At 33.9% G+C, this 18,950-nt stretch overlaps 1 protein-coding gene across 9 annotated transcripts in view; it reads right to left on the bottom strand.

Moving 5' to 3' along the window:
- NAALADL2 (N-acetylated alpha-linked acidic dipeptidase like 2) overlaps positions 1 to 18,950 on the bottom strand; it is a 1,497,545-nt gene that overhangs the window by 377,580 nt on the left and 1,101,015 nt on the right. For all 9 annotated transcript variants that reach the window (XM_079922501.1, XM_079922499.1, XM_079922500.1 and 6 more), the window contains one exon: positions 15,315 to 15,434. In XM_079922501.1, the coding sequence (XP_079778627.1) occupies positions 15,315 to 15,434 (120 nt within the window). The remainder of the gene's footprint in view (positions 1 to 15,314; positions 15,435 to 18,950) is intronic.

The following is an 18,950-nucleotide window of genomic DNA, read 5'->3' as shown; positions in this document are numbered from 1 at the left end:
CACTCAAAAACTTTTAAGCATACGATACTGTATTATTAACTACAATCACCATGCTGTATATTAGATCCTCAGAATTTACTCTTCTTATAATTGAAAATTTGTGCCTTTGACCTACATCACCCCATTTCCCCCTTTCTGTAGAACCTGACAACCACCACTTTATTCTTTTGTTTTCATTAAATCTTTTTTTTTTAAGATTCCTCATATAACTGATACCAAAGAATATTTGTCATTCTCTTTCTAGCTTATTCACTTAGTAAAATGCTCTCCACACTGAGCCATGTTATTGCAAATGGCAGGATTTCTTTCTTTTTTATGGTTCAATCATACTCCATTTTACATATATTACATTTTTTAAAATCCATTATAATATATACTACATTTTTTTTAATCCATTCATCTGTTGATGGACACTGAGGTTGTTTTCATATAATGAATAAGCATGAATAATGCTTATGAATGTGGGTATGCACACATCCTTTGGAGATACTGATTTCATTTATTGGATATATACCCAGGAATGGGATCACCAGATCATATGGTAGTTTAATTTTTAATTTTTTGAGGAACTGCCTTACTGTTTTCCATAATGGCTATATCATTTTAATTCCACCACTAGCATATAAGGGTTCCCTTTTCTCCACGTCCTCACCAACATTTATTGTCTCTTGTCTTTTTTATAATAGCCACCCTAACAAGTGTGAGGAGATATCTCATTGTGGTTTCAATTTTCATTTCCCTGATGATTAGTGATGTTGAGCACCTTTTCATAGACCTATTGGCTATTTGTATGTTTTCTTTGGAAAAAGGTATATTCAGGTCCTCTGCCCACTTGTAATTGGATTATTCACTTTTGTGCTCTTGAGTTTTATGGGTTCTTTATATATTTAGGATATTAACTCCTTATCAGATATGTGGTTTACAAATACTTTATTCCATTTCTGTAGGTTGTTTTTCAATTTATTGACTGTTTCCTTTGCTCTGCAGAGGCCCTTTAATGTAGTACCACTCGTTTATTTTCAGTTTTTTTGCCTATGCTTTTGATGTCTTATCCAAGAAATTATCGCCAAGATCAATGTCAAGGATTTTTTACCTATGTTTTCTTTTAGGATTTTCATAGTTTCAGGTTTTACATTTAAGTCTTTGATCCGTTTCGAGTTAATTGTTATGAGTGGTGTTAAGATAGGGGTCCAACTTCATGCTTTTGTATTTGGATATCCAATTTTCCCAACACCATTTATTGAAGAGAGTGTTTTTCCTCATTACATGTTTTCAGCAGTCTTGTCAAAAATTAAACTACCATATATAAATGGGTTTATGTCTGGACTCTATTCTGTTCCACTGGTCTATGGGCCTGTTTTTATGCAAGTACCACATTATTTTGATTACTATAGTTTTATAGTTTGGCTAGAAATCAGGCAGCGTGATGCCTCTGGCCTTATTCTTCTTTCTCAGTATTGCTTTGACTATTTGGGGTCTTTTGTGTTTCCATACAAATGTAGGATAGTTTTTCTTTTTCTATGAAAAATGCTACTTGAATTTTGATAGGTATTGCATTAACTCTGTGGATCATTGTAGGTATTATTGACATTTTAACAATACTAATGCTTCCAATCCAAGAACATCAAATATCTTTCCATTTAGTTGTGTATTGTTCCATCTTTTTCATCAAGATCTCACAGTTTTCAGTATACAGGTCTTTCACCTCTTTGGTTAAATTTATTTCTAAGTATTCTATTGTTTTTGATGTTATCCTAAATGACATTACTTTTAAAATTACTCTTTCAGATAAATTGTTGTTAGTGTACAGAAAAAAATTATTTTGTTAAAGAACCAAGCAAAACATTCAAATCCAATATATTAATAATATTTTGCTAATACAATACAAAAGTGCTTGATTAAGATACCACTTAAAAAAGAGAAACGGCAAGCCAAGGAATGGAAACAACCTAAGGGTCCACTGATGGATGAATGGATACAGAAGGTGTGGTATATATGTAACAGAGAATAACAAACCTGATTTCATATTGGATCAATTCCTTTAGCTCTACCCCTTGTCCTCTGTTGCCTGTGCTTAGTCATGTTGACTCTGCACCTTTGTAAAAGAATGTTGCCTATAGCCTGAAATAACACATGATGGCCCTTCTCAAGGCTCTGACCTTCAAAGGTACAACTTTTCCATTATTATAGAGATAAAAAGTTGCAGAACAGAAAATAACAATTTTCTTGTTGAAGGTTTATAGGAACATTGTGATCAGCTGCAAGAACAAAGAAGTTTACAACAGCCAACCATACCCCTTCCCCTTTTAGTAAAAAAGAAGCCTAAATTCTAATTCAGGGAAGATGGTTCTTTGGGACATGAGTCCACTGTTTTCTCAATTTGCTGACTTTTCAAATAAAGTCACTATTCCTTGCCCCAACAACACATCTCTCAATTTATTGGCCTGTCATGCAGCAAGTAGTATGTGCTTGGACTTGGTAACATATATACAAAATGGAATACTACTCAACCACAAAAAGAATAAAATCCTTCCATTTGTGACAACATGGATAAAACTTGAAGGTATTACGCTAAGTGAAATAAGTCAGAGAAAGATAAATACCATATGATTTCATTCATATTTTGAATCTAAAAGGACAAAACAAATGAACAAACAATAAAATAAAAACAAACTCACAGATACAGAGATCAGATCAGTGGTTACTAGAGGGGAAGAAGGTTCGTGGGTGAGCGAAATGAGTGAAGGGGGTCAACGGTATGGGAACAAGATGACAACTATATTTGACTAGTAATCACTTTGTAGCACACACAAATGTTGAATTATAATGCTGCACATCTGAAATTTATGAAATAAAAGAGAAAGAGAGAGAAAGAAAAGCAACAAAAAAATTTAAAAAGTCATAACTTACTCAATTTATCAAAGGTAAGCATGTGTCAGTAGATAGTAAAATTATCCCAATACTTATACTTAAAAAGGTGGTTTCTTGTAAAAGCATAAATCCATGTTTGTTTACATTAATTTCATTACTCATAAAAATCCTACATAAAATGACATGTGTCAGAATGGCAAAGCATTATTATCATGGTTGCTATACAGTTGATTAACTGATGACATAAGTGGTAGATTTTTAAAACATATTAAATATCAGATGGGAAAAAATAATTCATCAGAATAAGTTTAATTTTTTTTAAATGATAAAGTGTATTGTTCTGCACTAAAGATGCCATGTAATTGAAATTGAAACAATTTTATGCAACTTGTAAACAACGATGATTTACTAATACCTCTCCTGAGTAAAATGGCCATTCTTTTGAGTCCTATAGAGGTCTAATGTCCAAAAAGTCACAGACAAAAAGTAAGTCAGCTAAAGCCATTAAGAATGTGATATTAATTTTGATTGCATAAATGTTTAATCTAAATTTGTTAATACCTCAATTTGTTTGCACTGCTCTTTGTCTATATAGTCCACATATTTAAGTCAAGTGCCTTCTGAAATTCAGAGCTTTAGCCAGAATCTCAATAAGACTTCCCTTGATATCTAGATTTAAATAAAAAGAGATTTACAAATTGTCAGTGTACACTGAACAGAAAACATTGTAAAACAGTTATAAACTGGAGGGATTGCTTGCTTTTAACACAAAGTAAAGCCTTGTAAACCTAGGAGATAGATAAACCTGCCAATAGAATCACAATTTTAAATGTGAGACTTTATTGAAGTGGTAAATTAGTGTAAAAAAGGGTTTTAAATCAGTTTATTAGTCTTTATGGTCACTTAAGTTGACTACTTATAGTAGAAGCAGCAGAAAGAAATATAAAGTAGAATCCACTGAAAAGAGTTGGAATTCATAGTGAACAAGAGAGTACAAAGAATCTCTCCTTAAAAAATAAAAGATAAGAACAAATAAATGAAAATTATGCCATGAGTCATAAAAGACAAGTCAGTACAAGAATGTAAAAGTCAATTTTAATTTTATATTTTAAAGCAAGCAGAATAGAAAGTAAGCTTCATTTCAGTACTCTGCATTAAAATTATCAACAACAAAGAGAGAAAAAGAAAATACAACTATATTAATTCCACCACCCTATTTTCTGTACTCTACCACTCTGCATTTTGGTCAGTAATACGGACTAAATTATGTCTTCCCAAAATTAAGAAGTTGAAGTCTAACCACCAACGTAACTGCACTTGGAGATACAGCCTTTAAGGAGGTAATTAAGGTTGGTGTGCACAGAGAAAAGGCCATTTGAGGACACAGTGAGAAGGCGGCTGGCTGCAAACAAAGGAAAGAGGCTTCAGGAGAATCTACACTACCTGCAACTTATGTTGGACTTCCAACCTCTAGAACTGTGAGAAAATAAAGTTCTGTTTTTTAAGGCACCCAGTCTATGGCATTTTTTATGGCTGCCCTAGCAAACTAGAGCTATTTTTTTTTTTTAATTCTAGCATGTATATGCATATCATCAAGACAAAAACTATTCATTAATAACTCAATTATTTGAAAGTCAGGCTTTTCTTAACTCAAGAAATAAACCAACAGTTTCTGGGTCTAAAATATCTGTCATGCGTTGTTTTTAAATTCTATAGAACAGAGGCATGGTCAGGCAGAAGGCAAACCTGCATTGCATTAGTCAGTAACAACCACACAAGTCCCACAGCAGGCACAGCTGTGGCAGACCAGCACCCCTCAACACAAGAGAAAGAGAGCAGATGCTTAACAACATGGCACTTGATTTGAGGAAGGAAATGGAAATGGACATCAGTTTGTGTGATCTGAAAAGAAACATTGGTAGTTCAATAAAAGGGGAGTTTGTTTACATGATCAAAATATTGAGATTTGAAAAGACAGATTCTGAGTACATTCAAACTTTGTGCCGTTGTTATGTAACACATAATTTTGAATTAAATCAATCACATTATTTCTTTCCTGTGTATTCCAGTATCCATATATCACATTCACCCCTATATTTTAGCTAGTTATGCATGTCTTAGGTTCATGATAAAATCATAAACTCCTGGGTGACAGGGGCAGTCCATCTGCTTATTATGTGTCCTACACACCTAAAGCAACGCTGTACACGGTACAAATATTTATTCTCTATAAATATTTATCACATAATAGAACTCTGCAACAGACAGTGAAGTCATAGTGTAGTTTGGTTCTGGGCTCAATGCTCTAATGAATTTGGTTGAAATGAATTATATGTACTGTATTTTCTGGTGGGCAGTTTTTGGTATATAAAAAAAGAAAACATATTAAAAAACTCTATAAAAATATAACTTTACTACTTTTTCAGACTTTTATAAAAGCACTGTCTATCCTGTGGAGAGTTTTACAATATTGATGCAATCATTTGGTTTTGATCAGGTTTGCAAGCTTCTGGCAGATGCTTCCAAAGCAACATTTAAGTAGAATATATCTAGATTGACTACTTTCATATGTATGAATGCTCCAGGCTTCCTCAAAATAACTTCTTAGAAATTTCACCACAATTTACTTGAGAGTTACAGAACACTGACTAATACATGGCTGATCAAATTCTGCTTTTCTAAAGGCAAAATCAATACCTTCTGTGATCTATGAAAGATTTCAAAAAATAAAGTGAAACAGCAATATGTATATAGAGAGATGCATGCGCTTGTGTTGCATCCTAATGTTTAAAACTATTATTTGGGGAGAAATCTTATCTTTAATTTCATAACCTACTTTGCATGAAGGCAGTTGTGTTTCATTAATAAAAAGCCATTGACTTTATATCCTTTACTATATATTTAATGGGTCAGTGGAAATTGTTTTCAAGAAAGAGTTTTTTCCCAGGAAAGTGTATCTTTTCTAGATATTCTACTTTCTATTTTCTAAATAGATTTTCTATTCCTTACTCATTCAAGGGACCTGGGTACTTCATTCATCTCTACAGAACATCCTATAGTCCCCAGAAGAATGAAAAGCATACATATGAAGTAAGCATTCAAATATTTGTGAACAACAGGATGGATTATAAACATTTATAATGCTCCTTAAACATCAATACTGGATAAAACTAAGTTCACCATGTTCTATATAATAAGATATTAGAACAATAAATGCTGTATAGAAGATATACATAAGAAAGATTAACAAAAATTAATAAAGTGATTAACAAGAGAGTGAAAAGTCACACCACAGACTGGGAGAATAAGTCACAATATATAACCAACAAATGACCTGTATCGAGAATGTAAAAAGAACTCTTACAAATTGATAAGAAAAACAGTATGTGAGAAGGTGTTCAATATTAGTAATCATCAGACAAATTAAAACTAAAACCCCCAAATATACCACCATACACGCATGAGGATGATAATACCAAATGTTGGGGATGACATGGAGCAACTAGGACATTCATACATTCATGCTGGTGGTAGTGTCATTGGTACAAGTACTTTGGAAACTCTTGGGCAGTATCTACTAAAGTTAAACACACATCTACCTGGTGACCTAGCAACATCACTTCTAGATAAATACCCAAGAAAAATGAGTGCACCCATTCTACCAACACATGAGAATAATCATAGCAACTAACTCATTAGAGCTGAAAATTGGAAACAATCTCTATATCCAAATAACCACCAACCATGGAGAAAAAATTAGGAGATTCACATCTCAATCTCTTAAGTACCATGTAGATGAGATTTCTTTTCTAACTAAAAAGTTAATTTCTGAATATTTTAATAGATTTTTATAAAAATCCTTTGTTTCATATGACTGACATACTTTTTTTGATGTCTATAATGCACACTTTAGCATTACCATTATAGGAAAATATTTTTAAATTATTTCCCTGTATTTTGCAGAATAAAATGTAAATATGAAGTAAAATATTAATATGAAATGAATATTTTCACAGAGAGGTAATTTATAATTTAAAATATATATATTCATTTCTTAAACGGAACTCTTAAAAGAAATATTAATATTTATTTTATACTCCTTGTGAGTTTTTAAATTCTAAAACTTATAAGCTAATATAAAGTGAACTAATTATTTCTATTTCTGTAAAAATATTTACCACACAAAGGTAACAGAAAAGCGTATTCAAAACAGTAACAAAATTATGAGAAAAAATTGACAATATAAAAGCATTGGGACACCAACCTTCAAGATGGTGGAGGAGTAAGACGTGGAGATCACTTTCCTCCCCACAAATACATCAAATATACATCTACATGTGGAACAGCTCCTACAGAACACCCACTAAACGCAGGCAGGAAACCTCAGACTTCCAAAAAGGCAAGAAACTCCCTCCATACCTGGCCGTGTGGCTGACATGGTTGGGGTGCTCCGGCTGGGTATCAGGCCTGAGCCTCTGAGGTGGGAGAGCCAAGTTCAGGATATTGGTCCACCAGAGACGTCCTGGCCCCTTATAATATCAATCAGTGAGAGCCCTCCCAGAGAACTCCAGCTCAATGCTAAGACTCAGTCCCACTCAACAACCAGTAACCTCCAGTGCTGGACACACCATCCCAAACAACTAGCAAAACAGGAACACAACCCCACCCATTAGCACAGAGGCAGCCTAAGATCATACTTAGTTCACAGACACCACAAGAGACACCACCAGACATGGTGCTGTCCACCAGAAAGACAAGATCCAGCCTCATCCACCAGAACAAAGGCACCAGTCCCCTCCAACAGGAAGTCTACACAACCCACTGAACCAACCTTACCCACTGGGAGCAGACACCAAAAACAACGGGAAATACGGACATACAGCCTGTAAAAAGGAGACCCCAAACACAATAAGTTAAGCAAAATGGGAAGACAGAGGAATACCCAGCAGATTAAGGAGCAAGGTAATAATAACCCACCTAACCAAACAAATGAAGAGGAAATAGGTGGCTTACCTGAAAACGAATTCAGAGTAATGATAGTAAAGATGATCCAAAATCTTGGAAATAGAATGGAGAAAATACAAGAAATATTTAACAAGAACCTAGAAGAACTAAAGAGCAAATAAACAGTGATAAACAACAGAATAAATGAAATTAAAATTCTCTAGAAGGAATCAATAACAGAATAACTGAGGCAGCAGAATGGATAAGTGACCTGGAAGATAAAATAGTGCAAATAACTACCACAGAGCAGAATAAAGAAAAAAAATTGAAAAGAATCCAGGACAGTCTCAGAGACCTCTGGGATAATATTAAACACATCAACATTTGAATTATAGGGGTCCCAGAAGAAGAAGAGAAAAAGAAAGGGACTGAGAAAGTATTTAAAGAGATTATAGTTGAAAACTTCCCTAATATGGGAAAGGAAATAGTCAATCAAGTCCAGGAAGCACAGAGAGTTCCATACAGAATAAATCCAAGGAGAAACATGCGAAGACACATATTAATCAAACTATCAAAAATTAAATACAAAGAAAAAATATTAAAAGCAGGAAGGGAAATGCAACAAATAACATACAAGGGAATCCCCATAAGGTTAACAGCTGATCTTTCAGCAGAAACTCTGCAAGCCAGAAGGGAGTAGCAGGACATATTTACAGTGATGAAAGGGAAAATCCTACAACCAAGATTACTCTACCCAGCAAGGATCTCATTCAGATACAACAGAGAAATTAAAAGCTTTACAGACAAGCAAAAGCTAAGAGAATTCAGCACCACCAAATCAGCTTTACAACAAATGCAAAGGGAACTTCTCTAGGCAGGAAACACAACAGAAGGAAAAGACCTACAATAACAAACCCAAAACAATTCAGAAAAAGGTAACAGGAACATACATATCGATAATTATCTTAAATGCAAATGGATTAAATGCTCCCACCAAAAGACATAGACTGGCTGAATGGATACAAAAACAAGACCGGTACATATGCTGTCTACAAGAGACCCACTTCAGACCTAGGGACACATACAGACTGAAAGTGAGAGGATGGAAAAAGATATTCCATGAGAATGCAAATCAAAAGAAAGCTGGAGTAGCAATTCTCGTATAAGGCAAAATAGACTTTAAAATAAAGACTATTACAAGAGACAAAGAAGGACACTACAAAATGATCAAGGAATCAATCCAAGAAGGAGATATAACAACTGAAAATATTTATGCACCCAACATAGGAGTACCTCAGTTCATAAGGCAAATGCTAACAGCCATAAAAGGGGAAACTGACAGTAAAACAATAATACTATGGGACTTTAACACCCCACTTTCACCAATGGATAGTTAATCCAAAATGAAAATAAATAAGGAAACACAAGCTTTAAAATACACATTAAACAAGATGGACTTCATTGATATTTATAGGACATTCCATCCAACAACAACAGAATATACTTTCTTCTCAAGCGCTTACAGAACATTCTGCAGGATAAATCATATCTTGGGTCACAAATCAAGCCTTGGTAAATTTAAGAAAATTGAAATCATATCAAGTATTTTTCCGACCACAACACTATGAGATTAGATATCAATTACAGGAAAAAAACTATAAAAAATACAAACACATGGAGGTTAAACAATACACAACTAAATAACCAAGAGACCACTGAAGAAATCAAAGGGGAAATCAAAAAATTCCTAGAAACAAATGACAGTGAAAACACGACGATCCAAAACCTATGGGATGCAGCAAAACAGTTCTAAGAGGGAAGTTTATAGCAACAAAATCCTGCCTCAAGAAACAGGAAAAATCTCAAATAAACAACCTTACATTACACCTAAAACAACTAGAGAAAAAATAACAAAAAAACCCCCAAAGTTAGCAGAAGGAAAGAAATCATAAAGATTAGATCAGAAATAAATGAAAAAGAAATGAAGGAAACAATAGCAAAGAACAATAAAACTAAAATCTGGTTCTTTGAGAAGATAAACAAAATTTATATATCATTAGCCAGACTCATCAAGAAAAAAAGGGAAAAACTCAAACCAATGGAATTAGAAATGAAAAAGGAGAAGTAACAGCTACATTGCAGAAATATAAAAGATCATGAGAAATTACTACAAGCAACTCTATGCCAATAAAATGGACAACCTGGAAGAAATGGACAAATTCTTAGAAAAGCACAACCTTCCGAGACTGAACCAGGAAGAAATAGAAAATAAAAACAGACCAATCACAAGCACTGAAATTGAGACTGTGATTAAAAATCTTCCAACAAACAAAAGCCCAGAACCAGATGGCTTCACAAGTGAATTCTATCAAACATTTAGAGAACACCTAACATCTACCCTTCTCAAACTGTTCCAAAATATACCAGAGGGAGGAACACTCCTAAACTCGTTGTATGAGGCCACCATCACCCTGATACCAAAACCAGACAAAAATGTCACACAAAAAAAGAAAACTACAGGCCAATATCACTGATGAACATAGGTGCAAAAATCCTCAATAAAATACTAGCAAACAGAATCCAACAGCCTAATAAAAGGATCATACACCATGATCAAGTGGGGTTTATCCTAGGCCTACAAGGATTCTTCAATATACACAAATCAATCAATGGAAAAACCATATTAAAAAATTGAAGGAGAAAAACCATATGATCATCTCCATAGATGCAGAAAAATTTCTCATCAAAATTCAACACCGATTTGTGATAAAAACCCTCCAAAAGAAGGCAAAGAGGGAACTTATCTCAACATAATAAAGGCCATATATGACAAACGCACAGCCAACATCGTTCTCAATGGTGAAAAACTGAAACCATTTCCACTGAGATCAGGAAGAAGACAAAGTTGCACACTCTCACCACTATTATTCAACATAGTTTTGGAAGTTTTAGCCACAGCAATCAGAGAAGAAAAAGAAATAAAAGGAATCCACATCAGAAAAGAAGAAGTAAAACTGTCACTGTTTGCAGATGACATGATACTGTACATAGAGAATCCTAAAGTAGCCACCAGAAAACTACTAGACCTAATCAATGAATTTGGTAAAGTAGCAGGATACAAAATTAATGCACAGAAATCTCTGGCATTCTTATGCACTAACGATGAAAAATCTGAAAGAGAAATTAAGGAAACACTCAAATTTACCATTGCAACAAAAAGAATAAAATACCTAGGAGTAAACCGACCCAAGGAGACAGAAGACCTGTATGCAGAAAACTATAAAACACTGATAAAGGAAATTAAAGATGATACAAACAGATGGAGAGATATACCATGTCCTTGTATTAGAAGAATCAACATTGTGAAAATGACTATACTACCCAAAGCAATCTATAGATTCAGTGCAATCCCTATCAAGCTAGCAATGGCATTTTTCACAGAACTAGAAAAAAAATTTCACAGTTTGTATGGAAACACAAAAGACCCTGCATAGCCAAAGAAATCTTGAGAAAGAAAAACGGAAGTGGAGGAATCAGGTTCCCTGACTTCAGACTATACTACAAAGCTACAGTAATCGAGAAAATATGGTACTGGCACAAAAACAGAAATATAGATCAATGGAACAGGATAGAAAGCCCAGAGATAAACCCACGCACCTATGGTCACCTTATCTTTCATAAAGGAGGCAAAAATATACAATGGAGAAAAGACAGCCTCTCAATAAGTGGTGCTGGGTAAACTGGACAGCTACATGGAAAAGAATGAAATTAGAACACTCCCTAACACCATACACAAAAATAAACTTAAAATGGATTAAAGACCTAAATGTAAGGCCAGAAACTATCAAACTCTTAGAGGAAAACATAGGCAGAACACTCTATGATATAAATCACAGCAAGATCCTTTTTGACCCACCTCCTAGAGAAATGGAAATTAAAAGAAAAATAAACCAATGGGACCTAATGAAACTTAAAAGCTTTTGCACAGCCAAGGAAACAATAAACAAGACAAAAAGACAACCCACAGAATGGGAGAAAATATTTACAAATGAAACCACTGACAAAGGATTAATATCCAAAATTAGAAGCAGCTCACGCAGCTCAATATCAAAAAAACAAACAACCCAGTCCAAAAATGGGCAGAAGGCCTAAACAGACATTTCTCCAAAGAAGGTATACAGATTGCCATCAAACACATGAAAGGATGCTCAACATCACTAATCATTAGAGAAATGCAAATCAAAACTACAATGATATATCACCTCATGCTGGTCAGAATGGCCATCATCAAAAAGTCTACAAACAATAAATGTTGGAGAGGGTGTGGAGAAAAGGGAACCCTCTTGCACTGCTGGTGGGAAGGTAAATTGATACAGCCACTATGGAGAACAGTATGGAGGTTCCTTAAAGAACTAAAAATAGAATTACCACATGACCCAGCCTTCTCACTACTGGGCATATACCCGGAGAAAATCATAATTCAAAAAGAGTCATGTACCAAAATGCTTATTGCAGCACTATTTACAATAGTCAGGACATGGAAGCAACCTAAGTGTCCATCGACTGATGAATGGATACAGCACATGTGGCACACAGATACAGTGGAATATTACTAAGCCATAAAAAGAAACAAAACTGAATTATTTGTAGTAAGGTGGATGGACCTAAATCTATCATACAGATTGAAGTAAGTCAGAAAATGAAAAGCAAATACTGTATGCTAACACATATATATGGAATCTAAAAAAAAAAATGTTCTGAAGAATCCAGGGGCAGGACAGGAATAAAGATGCAGATGTAGAGAATGGACTTGAGGACATGGGGAGGAGGAAGGGTAAGATGGGATGAAGTGAGAGAGTGGCATGGACATATATACATCACCAAATGTAAAACAGAGAGCTAGTGGGGTCCAGCCACATAGCACAGGAAGATCAGCTCAGTGCTTTGTGACTACCTAGAGGGGTGGGGTAGGGAGGGTGGGAGGGAGACACAAGAGAGAGGGGATATGGGGATATACGTGTAAGTATAGCTGATTCACTTTCTTATACAGAAGAAACTAACACACCATTGTAAAGCAATTATACTCCAATAAAGATGTTAAAAAAATAAATAAATAAAAATAAAAGCCTTCGTTATTGCCCCTTACTACCATTCAGCGTGTAAGTCACTGGTAGATTATTGCTACTTTCAGAAAACAAACTAATTTATTAGTGTTGTAACTTATAAAATTTAAGTATTTTTGAGATTCTTTTTTCAAGTTATAATGAAAATTTCCAAATGAACCCAAAAGAGAGAGCAGTACAATGAACTCTCTTGTTCCTATTACCCATCTTTGGTAACCATCAACTTTTCACTGTTCTTCAGGAAATTTTTTTGAAAGTGGAGCTTTCATGAATCCCAAGAAAAACCTATAATCCACTGCAGTGGATTTAGATTAATTAAACATTTCTCAATCTTCAAAAGATTCCATCTTTTTCACTCAGGATGATTTAGTTCAAATTTAGTGGACTCACCTCAAGGAAATGGCTTATTTTCTTATGTGAATAGTTTAATTTCTCTTCATTTCAAAACCAAAGTTAGAATATCAAACCAGAGGGAGAGCTCCAAAGATATTACACTCATCTAGTCATTACTGACTGTTTCCTTAGTGGTCTAGAAGATGCTGTAAACTACTGACCCATGTAAGAACATGGGTAAATCTTAAAAGTCATTATGCTAAGTAAAATAAACCACACACAAATGGCTACATACTGTGTGATTCCATTTTTTATGATATTCTGAAAGACAAAACTGTAAGGGCAAAATCATTTTTAAACTCTCACTAGTTTCTGGATACTTGAGCTCATACTTCTTTCTTCCTGATAAACTATTCAGGAATATCTTAACTTCCCAAGGGAGACAACGGCAGCTGACTTTCCTCTTTTGACATTTTTTCCAGACATGTAAGAAAGTCAGAGATTTCAAAGCAGTACAAAGAGAAGGAGAGACTCACTTACAGTTCTGGGGTTTGGCTGATCTTAAATGTACAGATTTATCTATTTCATCTTTCATAATGTCTTCTTTATTATACTACATATGGAAATGTCAGTGAAAATTATTAAACTAGTAAATACATTATGAAAGTCATAAAATGTTAGTTTGCATTACATTTCAATCAAGAATTATGGCTAATCCAAAGCACCGTTCATTATCCTTCTCTTTTTCTAGTTCAGTGTCTGTGATACTGGACACTCTGTGGGTATCTAAAAGGTCATTTTCTAATATACACCAGTAGCCCTTGGGGTTGGGAGAAAACCACCCTGCAGTCATGGCATGATTGCTTTCATTCTGAGATATAATACATATCATTTTAGTGAAAGTCATAAAAAGAATGCAGAAACAAAAGTGTGAACTCTAACAATAAATAGGAAAGATGTTCTGAAAGTTTCTTTGAAACAGGTGAGGAGTAACTAAATTTAAAAAATAGATAACTCTAGCAAGACATTATCACAAACTGCATGATTTTTTTTTGTTACTTTGTAGAAAAAAACATGCTTTCCTTTTCCATAAATGTTCTGCAAACAATATTTTCCAAGTTTCTTGAATTTACTTCTCACGATATTCTAGGAATTAGACACAGGTCCTGTTATGAGGAGGCTTACAGTGTAGTTGAAAAGACAGAACAGGTTCCACATTTACTCAAAACATGAATGAAGGAGAAGAAATCCCAAAGTAACCAAGTTTACCACAACATGCCAAAATTGGCAGAATTGGGAACTTAAACACTAAATTCAATTTTTAAGAAATAAATTTACACACATTCTCTATAGATGCATGCCTGCAACTATAACCATAAGAGAGTAGAAAGTAAAGAACTTCAGAACATAGGACATTGGTTGAAGGGAGAATGATAAAAAAAAATCAGCAATAGATCATTCCTTAAAACACTTAGGGGGACTTTCTTGGTGGTGCAGTGGTTAAGAATCCACCTGCCAATGCAGGGGACATGGGGTCGAGCCCTGGTCTGGGAAGATCCTACGTGCTGAGGAATAACTAAGCCCGTGTGCCACAACTACTGAGCCTGCACTCTAAGGTCTGTGAGCCACAACTATTGAGCCCACATGCCACAACTACTGAAGTCCATGCGCCACAACTACTGAGCCTGCGCTCTAAGGTCTGCGAGCCACAACTACTGAGCCCACATGCCACAACTACTGAAGTCCGTGCGCCTAGAGCCCACGATCCGCAACAAAGAGAAGCCACCAAAATGAGAAGCCCGCATGCAGCAACGAAAAGTAGCCCCTGCTTGCTTCAACTAGAGAAAGCCCGCAGCAACTAGAGAAAGCCCACACGTAGCAGCAACACCCAACGCAGCCAAAAATAAATAAATATATTAAAAAAAAAAACACTTAGGGATGGTTTTATGCATATTTAAAAAAATGAAAATATCAAGAAATGCCAGATTATAGAGAAAAAGGCAGTTTTGCAAAATCATTTTATTCAAAAGTGGTTCATCTTACCTCAGCTACCAGTTGCTGAAGAGATGGTGAAGCTACAGAATAGAGACTTGAGTTACCGCTTACAGGACTGTGGAGACTAACATAAGCCACAACATTCTTCTGCAGAACCTTCTTGAAATCCTGACATTAAAAAAAAAAAATCTATCTTTAACAGAAATAAAAGTAACAGATTCCACTTTACCAGTTACATGTTGAATAATAAACACTTCCTACCTAAAATCATTACATTGCATAATACTCTCTTTTTTTTTAATGTAAAGCCATCCCATACTATTTACTAGAGTACCCAAGGGTCATAAAGGGGTTTTAAATAAGGGTGGTAAGGAGTTTCATATAACATACAACAAAATATTTTAAAGCATGTTCATGTTCCTAAAAAAGGTAAAAATTTAAGAGAAAATGTCCCTATATGGTTAATATAGTATGAGATTCAACTTCAGAATACAGGATGGAATATTTGCTCTAGTGACAGCATTTAATTTTATAGTCATTGAATTAGAGAACAGACATGGATAAATCACTTCAGTGTTTAATAAAACCAGCCCTTTCCTTTGAAGTGTTGAGCTACTTTTTGCACAAAGCAGCTTTTTATTCTGAGCAAAATAAGGCATAAGACAATTGTGGCCTTGCACATATTACTTGAAGTAAAACCTGATGCATTTCATCCACATTAGTAGAATAAAATGATTCAGTTTAATAGTTTTCCACTTTTCTGCTAAACCCTACTTCCAAAAATTGAAGACCACTGATCCTATTAATAATGTACCACTAAGAAGTCCTTCTGTTATTTGCTTCCTTTTCTTGTGCAAATATGTAATGAGTAATTATCATGATGGCAGTTCTATAGATATATCCTAAAAATTGTATTATATTATTTTGTATCTTAGAAACATATCTTTCTTCTTCCAACACTATCAGATGAAAGTCTGCAAGGACTAGTACACCTAGCAAATCAATAATATTATTCCTAGTTCATGTTGAAAATTCAGCTATACCTCTGTAAAAGAAGTGAAAAGACAGTTTATTTAAAAATAAATATTTTAAATAAATAGAAATGATGAACTGTGGTTTACACATAATATTGTTATTAAAAATGTCCATTATTACACAAGAGCTATAGAAAAACAGCTTCTAATTAAATACTACCATACTGACAATGTCTATATGTTAGTCCATTTAACTCTCATGAGAACCTCACAACCTAGGCATTAGTGTACTCATTGGAACAATCAAGTCTTGAGAAGTTAATCTTGCCTAAGACCACTTGTTTTATGGTAGAGAGGATTTGAACTCAGATTTCTTTGACTGCAAAGTCTATAGTATTTCCACAATAGCCTGAAGATGAAGATTCTTCACAGGAGAAATGGTACTTTTTAAAGAACCTATTTAGTAAAATGTTATAATTTTCCTCAAGGATTGAAATCAGTATTGAGTCAAATCTCTAATAACTTTATCACTATAAATTCCATTTGACCAGTATAACCTAATCTTTTTAATTACAACTCTGAGTTTCAAGGGGTTCCTGTGTCAGCAAAATTAGAAAGGGCATTATGACCTGTCAACAAGTGCTTTCCTTACTCATCTTCATTAGGGAATATATTTAGCACACAAATTGCTTTCTTCTAAAAGAAAATCTTTCATTTTCAGAAGGAGTAGGTTTGATAAGAGTAGACAGAACAGTAAAACTAATAGTTTTCTAAATTCCTCCTCAACCAGATTGTTACAAAAAGGCTTCATGAACTGTATTGAAATAATCTAAGATACAGCAATTTACAATAGTACATTTTATAAGCTAATAATCAAATCCATATATTATTCACCATTTTCTTTGCTTACATATTTTTGCTCACCTAGTCAAGGAAAAAGCCAGAAAGTGACTGGATGTATAATTAGTTGTCAAATATGCATACATACATATAATAAATACTCTAAGACAGAGGTCCCTAACCTTTTTGAATAGGAAGAGACTTTTCTACCATAAACATTTTTTCCTATAGACTCCCCACAGTATAGTAGTTGTATTTTTAGTATCTGTTGATTGAGAAACTATAAAATTACCAAAAGGTACAACGCAGTCAATAATCAAAATATTTTATTAACTACAAAAATATTTACTTAATTTGAAAATGTAATTGTTCACATACACACAAGGCCACAATACTGAACAAACTGCAGGTTACCATGCATGATGCTCAAATAAATTCAAGGACTATTTGCAGTACACTTCACTTTCCCATGCAGAGGGGTTAAGGATATTTAGGAATTTAAGTTAGGAACTATTAATGTTACACAAGCCTACTTTGAGAACACAGCTTAGAAATACACATGCTAATTTAGAATTAACATGAGTTGACTATGAAAATTATTAGATAGATATGGAGAAGGCTGTATGAGATAGTAGAATAAATTTTTGGAAAGAATCTTAAAGACATTTTTTTTTTAATGTGTCTTATTGTTACAAGAAAACTAAAACATTGTTTTCTTTATGATAAAAAATTCTGAATTAGTAAAATCATCCCAGATCACAAATACACTCCCCAGATTGTTTCTTAAATTGTTTATATCCTTAAAGTATGGAATTTGGAATAGAAATTTGAGAGATTGGTTCAGCTATTACATTTTTCATCTTACTAAAAATCTGTCAATTTTAAAATGTTCTGTCAGCAATGGAATTTCTTTATTTGAACTAGTTCTTTTGAGTAATGGGAAAAAATTCACACCACTAATTTGAATACAGAAAAGCATTTCAATTTGCAATGTGTGAATCTTGATAAATTTTACAACTGTAAAATTTTTCTCATTTTGAAGACTTCTTTCTCTCAAAATAAAAAGATCTTTGCTATTTTCTTTTGTATACGTTTTTTGATTTTTCTTGATAGCCAATAGACATTTTATCTTTTTTTTGAGTGATTAAATGAAAAATGAAATGAGAATTTCTCATTATATATTTGATATTTTTTTCTGCAAAGCTGAAGCAGTATACAAACTAGGATATCAAATGGTTTTATTTTCCTAGCTAAAGTTGTGTAGGTTTTTTTCCTACATATTTCCATTAAACTTCTTTTTATAAAGTCATAAAAATAAATAGAATATCTAAGAGTTTTATGATGTTTTTATTGTTGTTAATGTGGCATCAATCCAAAGTTGTCATATCCCATTAAAAACATAGTGCATTTGTGAGACACAAACATATCAGAAATATTTGAAAATGTATTCCAGTTGTATTCTAACTGTGATCATTGCACACAAGATTTCATTTGAACAAAGGCTTCCTAAGGTAGTTAGATAAGTGGATAGGTAGAGATATAGGTAGAAAAGAAGGAGCAGGGAGGTAGGGGTGTAAGAATAGAGGGAGGAAGGATTGAAGGGAGGGAGAAAACAAGGGTAGAAGGAAGGAAACTGCTATTTTGAGTCCAATCCCTATATTGTTTAGGTAAGGTATAATGCTAAGTTAATAAACATTTTACATACAAGATTGTTTCCTAATTCCAGAAAATTGCTAGAAAATTAAAAAAAAAAAAAAAAGGTAATGGTATGTATCACTTGACCCTTTCTTGTCCAGTGCCTTCAACCTAAGAAGAAACACAATAACCAGGTAAACACCACTGTGGGTGTAACAGTGTGTAGGTCTGGTAG

The sequence above is a fragment of the Stenella coeruleoalba genome, assembly GCF_951394435.1.
Source record: "Stenella coeruleoalba genome assembly, chromosome: 5".
NCBI classification, from domain to species: domain Eukaryota; kingdom Metazoa; phylum Chordata; class Mammalia; order Artiodactyla; family Delphinidae; genus Stenella; species Stenella coeruleoalba.
Note: the sequence above shows the minus strand (reverse complement) of the source record. Positions and strands in the feature narration are given on the sequence as shown.